This window comes from Orycteropus afer, unplaced genomic scaffold, assembly GCF_000298275.1.
Source record: "Orycteropus afer afer isolate SDZICR_OR568_19922 unplaced genomic scaffold, OryAfe1.0 scaffold00095, whole genome shotgun sequence".
Lineage (NCBI taxonomy): Eukaryota > Metazoa > Chordata > Mammalia > Tubulidentata > Orycteropodidae > Orycteropus > Orycteropus afer.
This window is the reverse complement of record NW_006921682.1, coordinates 9,771,305-9,776,742: the sequence shown is the minus strand read 5'-3', so window position 1 is coordinate 9,776,742 and position 5,438 is coordinate 9,771,305. Positions and strand designations below refer to the sequence as shown.

Genomic DNA, 5,438 nt, shown 5'->3' with positions numbered 1-5,438 from the left:
CTTCGTCTCACCTATTTTGGTCATGTTGTCAGAAGGGACCATTCCCTGGAGAAGGATGTCATGCTTGGTAGGGTGGAGGGTCGACAAAAGAGGGCGAGGCCTTCAAGGAGATGGATTGATAATGGTGGCTGCGATGATGGGCTCAAGTATAGCAGGGTTTGTGGGGCTGGCGCAGGATCGGGCAGTGTTTCGTTCTGCTGTGCATGGGGTCGCTATGAGTCGGAAACAACTCGACGGCACTTAACAACAACAATACACAGACGACACAACTTTGCTTGCTGAAAGTGAGGATGACTTGAAGCACTTACTGATGAAGATTAAAGACTACACTGTACATTGTTGATTACACCGCAATATAAAGAAAACAAAAATCCTCACAACAGGACCAATAAGCAGCATCACAATAAATGGTGAAAAGATTGAAGTTGTCAAAGACTTCCTATTAGTTGGTTCTACAATCAACGCCAATAGAAGCAGCAGCCACGTATCAGATGTCGTGTATCATTGGCTAAATCTGCTGCAAAAGACCTCTTTCAAGTGCTGAAGAGCAAAGATGTCTCCTTGAAGACTAAGGTGTGCCTTACCCAAGCCATGGTATTCTCACTTGCCTCATATGCATGTGAGAGCTGGACAGTGAATAAGGAAGACTAAAGAAGAGTTGATGCTTTTGAATTGTGGTGCTGGCAAACAATGCTGAAAGTACTATAGACTGCTAAAACAACTAAGAAATCTGTCCTAGAGGAAGTGCAGCTGGAATCTTCCTTGGAAGCAAGAATGGCCAGACGTCATCTCACCTACTTGGGTTGTGTTGTCAGAAGGGACCATTCCCTGGAGAAGGATATCACACTTGGTACAGTGAAGGGTCAGCGAAAAAAGGGAAAGCCTTCAGTGAGATGGACTGACAGTGGCTGCAACAATTGGCTCCAGTATAGTAAGAATAGTGAGGCTGGCACAGGACTGGGCAGTGTTTCGTTCTGTTGTACATAGGGTTGCTATGGGTTGGAGGTGACTCAACTGCACCTAACAACAGCACTTCATATCACCTTTTACTACCTGTAATTTGAATCGATTATTTATGTTTCTGACCTATAGTGAGCTTTCTTTTTAGACTTAAATTTTGTGTGTGTGTGTGTATGTGTATATATATATATATACATATATATATATATATGTTTGTGTGTGTGTGTGTATATATGTATGTATGTATATTATACACATACAGACACACACAAACATATAAACCAAACCAAACTCACTGCCGTTCAGTCGGTTCCAATTCATAGCAACCCCTCCTTGGGTTTCCGAGGCAGTATCTCTATGGAAGTAGATTGCCCACTCTTTCTTCTGAGGAGTGGCTGGTGGATTTGAACTGCCAGTCTTCTGATTAGCAGTCAGATTCCTTAGGCACTACACCACCAGAGCTCCCGTGTGGTTATGTGTGTGTGTGTGTGTGTGTGCGCATACACACACATCCATATATATTTGAAGACAGATATAGATATACATATATATTTAAATACAGACATACAGACATACATGATGGTGATCATTAAGCATTTTTTTTTATGAATCAGTAAATGAGCGAATGAACATATATCTAAATTCTTAGCTTGACATTTAAGGTTTTCCAGTGGTCACTGCCTGTTAATTATGGGAACAAATTGAACACCATGTAATTCAAAGCAACATAACTTAATATTTAGTTACTTTTGCTTTCTGGTCAATTTTTTAAAGAAATATAAGCAGGAGAAAGACAGGAGTCTCAGTTCTTCTGTGTGCTATTGTCAGGATTTCTCTGAGCTTTGTTTTCCTCATAAGAATATTAGTGGTGCTTCATGGGTCATTGTGAGGATTAAATGAGGTAATGGTGTTAATAAGGTGCTTTATACTATGCTAAGGAACTCTGGGGGCATAGTGGGTAAGAAGACATTTGGCTGCTCACCAGAAGGTCAGCGGTTCAAACCCCCCAGCTGCTTCATGGGAGGAAGTTGAGGCAGTCTACTTCTGTAAAGATTTACAACTTTGGAAACAAACCCAATCGGGGTCACTATGAGTAAAAATCAACTTAATGACAGTGAGTTTGGTTTGGGTTTTTGTTTGTTTGTTTTCTACTATGCTTGGTATATGACCTGTTGCCAGTGAGTCAGTTCCAACTCACATGGTTTCCAAATTGCATTTAAACCACTTCTAGCTAAAAAATGTAAAGGCACCTATTATTTTGTGAACAATTCTGTCTCAAATATATGTATTTCAGAACTGTATGTATCTTTTTGAAAGTTCTGTTAAAAACTTCCTTTGAGTGATTAGATATGAATTGGCCATTTTTTTTTTCCAGTGGACCAATTATTTCTTAAATGGCCACACAGGCAATATAGTAAATAATTTCCAAAAAATGTATAATGGATTCTCATTGTGCTCACTGATATCAGACTTACTGTATGGTATTTCATTCTGAAAATAAGAATCAGAGCTCCGAATTAGTCAGTTTTCAAAATGTTATGTACAGGTATAAAAGTAGAATGAGTTTTATAGATAGATAAAAATAGCTAGTTTGAGTCAGAAAGAAGTTGAGTTTTCCAAGGAAAAAGAAAGCAAAGGTGTATCTTATGGACGGTTGTTGTTGTTGTTGTTGTTGTTGTGTGCCATCGAGAGGGAGCTGACTCAGTGACCCGTCCTTGGGTTTCCGAGGCAGTATCACTACGGAAGTAGATTACCCCATCTTCCTTCCGAGGAGTGAATGGTGGCTTTGAACCACCAGCCTTCTGGTTAGCAGCCAAGTGCCTTGGGCACTACGCCACCAGAGCTCCTATCTTGTGGACTAGTACTTGGATTTCTGACCAGTCTTTTCTGGGCCAGAAAATTTCATGTTCAGGCCTCAATGTTCAGAACACTGCCACTGGGTGGTGCTAGAGTCATAGTCAATCTTATTCCATGAAGGAATTAGATTATTTTGAGTCATGGTCGTAGCCAACTAATCGTATCTCCAGGGGTGAATAACCAAGAATTTAAAACCACAATTTTGTACAAAAGTAGAATGTATGTTATGCAACAGGGGTTGTAAAATCTGAGAATTTAAAATCCGTTTACTCTGTTTTCTTCTCCAAATTGGAATACTTTATATAGTTTCTCTATAAAACGATCTGTAATCTAGCTATAAATACTTGTAATATGTATATCACTACTTTATAGGACAGCCTATTCCATGCTTGAATATTGCTTAGCATTGGGAAGTTTTCTCTTTATCTAAAATCTACTTGCCTAAAACTGTGCACTCCTTTGACCACATTGTTTTTAATGGTGTTAAAACACTTCTCCCTTTTTCCTACCATTCTTCTCCACTACCTGCTGCAAACTGAGCTCTGGTGTTTCCCGCTTTTAAGCTACTGATTGTTCTTTCTTATATCTTGAGGCAAGCAGAAGGTAGTAGAATTAAATAGTAAAAAGTAAATGGGAAATACAGCAATGATCATTTTGTATTTATATAACATTGTTTCTCCTTTTTAAATTTTTAATTGGTTAAAAAGCAAAATAATTAGTATTTTGAGTGAGCAAAAAGCTGATGAGATTTTTATTAAGGCAACTTGAAGAAGATTGTAAGTTCATGTTTATAACAGAAATAAAAGAATTTTCTTAATTTGAGTGAAATTATAGCATCATAGACAAATGGGAGAGCTCATGTCCTCTGGAACTCTTTTTATTTTATTTTTCAGATCACATTAGATGTATTAGCTGATATGGGTCATGAAGAGTTAAAAGAAATAGGCATCAATGCCTATGGACACCGCCACAAATTAATCAAAGGAGTAGAAAGACTTTTAGGTGGGCAACAAGGTAAGCTATTCAGAAAAAAATATATACATTGGAAATTAGTGGTACAAGCTAAGTGTCAGGACTAGCATTAAACTCAGGCATTCTGACTCCAGACCTCATGCACTTAACTGACATTATTCTCCATCCAGTTGCTTATCCCAGAAATCTGAATGTCATTCTTTCCTCTCCCTCCACACTTTGTATCTGAAGTATCTCTGGAATTTCTGTACCTCTGTCTTTCCTCATTGTTATCACACTAATCTAAGCCACTACCATCTCTCTTCCTGTCTGTCACAGTTGTCTTCCACCTTATCTCCATCCTTTACCTTTGCCTCTCTCCACCATATTCACTATGCTGTAACTAAAGAACTCTTTTTAAAATGAGTGTATGATCATATCACGCTGCTGCTTAAAAACCTTCAAGAGACTCTTGTTGCTTTTTGGATAAAATCAAGTATTGATAACATGGCATTTTATAATTCTGACTTTCCTCTCTTAGCTCATCTTGAAACTTTCTCCCTCCCTCATAACTGTCAACTCTGTTTTTTCCATTGTACTTTGCTTTTACAAGTCTCTTATCTTTCTCTTTGGCATGTCTCCATGTTTATCATTTCAGTCTTTGCTAAAAGTATTTTCATTATAGGAAAGCAAAGAAGAGAAAGGAAACAACTTGAATTAGGCTACAGAGCTAATAAAATTGCAAAAGTGACATGAAACAGAAAGTTAGGAGGTTTTGAGCTTGTGTCTTACTTACCTGTATTTCAGTTAATCTCTGAAATCAATAAGGATGATTTATTTTGGAACCTATGATAAGTAAAGAAGGGAAGAACACTCAGCATTTCTCATGCTGACAGAACTGAAGAAAAAATTCAAGCCTTGAGTTGAAATATAGAAGGATTCTGTGGGCAAAATAAGAAGCTCTGGTGGTGTTAGTCCCTAAGGCATTTGACTGCTAACCACAAGGTTGGTGTTTCAAAACCCACCAGCCACTCTGTGGAAGGAAGACTGGGCAATCTACAGCCATAAAAATTTACTGCCTTAGAAATCCAAGGGGGTTACTATGAGTCAGAATCAACTCTATGGCAGTGAGTTTGGCTTTGGTTTTATGGGCAAAATATTGAACAATGCAAAAAACATCAAAAGACGATGGGAGGAATACACAGTCACTGCACAAAAAAGAATTGGTTGATGTCCAACTATTTCAGGAGGTAGCATATGATCAAGAATCCATGCCACTAAAGGAAGAAGTCTAGGCTGCACTGAAGGAATTGGCAAAAAACAAGGATCCAGGAATTGATGAAATGCCTATTGAGATGTTTCAACAAATGGATGTGGAGTCGCATGCTCTTAGTTATTTATGCCAAGAAATTTGGAAGATGGCTACCTGGCCAACTGACTGGAAAAGATCAGTATTAGTGCCAATTCCAAAGAAAGATGATCCATCAGAATGTGGGAATTATTAAAACAATACCATTAATATCACACACAAGTGAAATTTTGCTGAAGACAGTTCAAAAATGGTTACAGCACGCTAAAGAATAATGTAGAATCTGCAAAACACCGCATAACGTGGATGAACTTGGAGGACATTATGCTGAGTGAAATAAGTCAGTCACAAAAGGACAAAT

At 38.2% G+C, this 5,438-nt stretch overlaps 1 protein-coding gene across 1 annotated transcript in view; it reads left to right on the top strand.

Moving 5' to 3' along the window:
- Positions 1-5,438, top strand: part of LOC103198537 (poly [ADP-ribose] polymerase tankyrase-1) — a 326,026-nt gene that overhangs the window by 275,528 nt on the left and 45,060 nt on the right. The window contains exon 22 of the mRNA XM_007942708.2: positions 3,711-3,831. Within this exon, the coding sequence (XP_007940899.1) occupies positions 3,711-3,831 (121 nt within the window). The remainder of the gene's footprint in view (positions 1-3,710; positions 3,832-5,438) is intronic.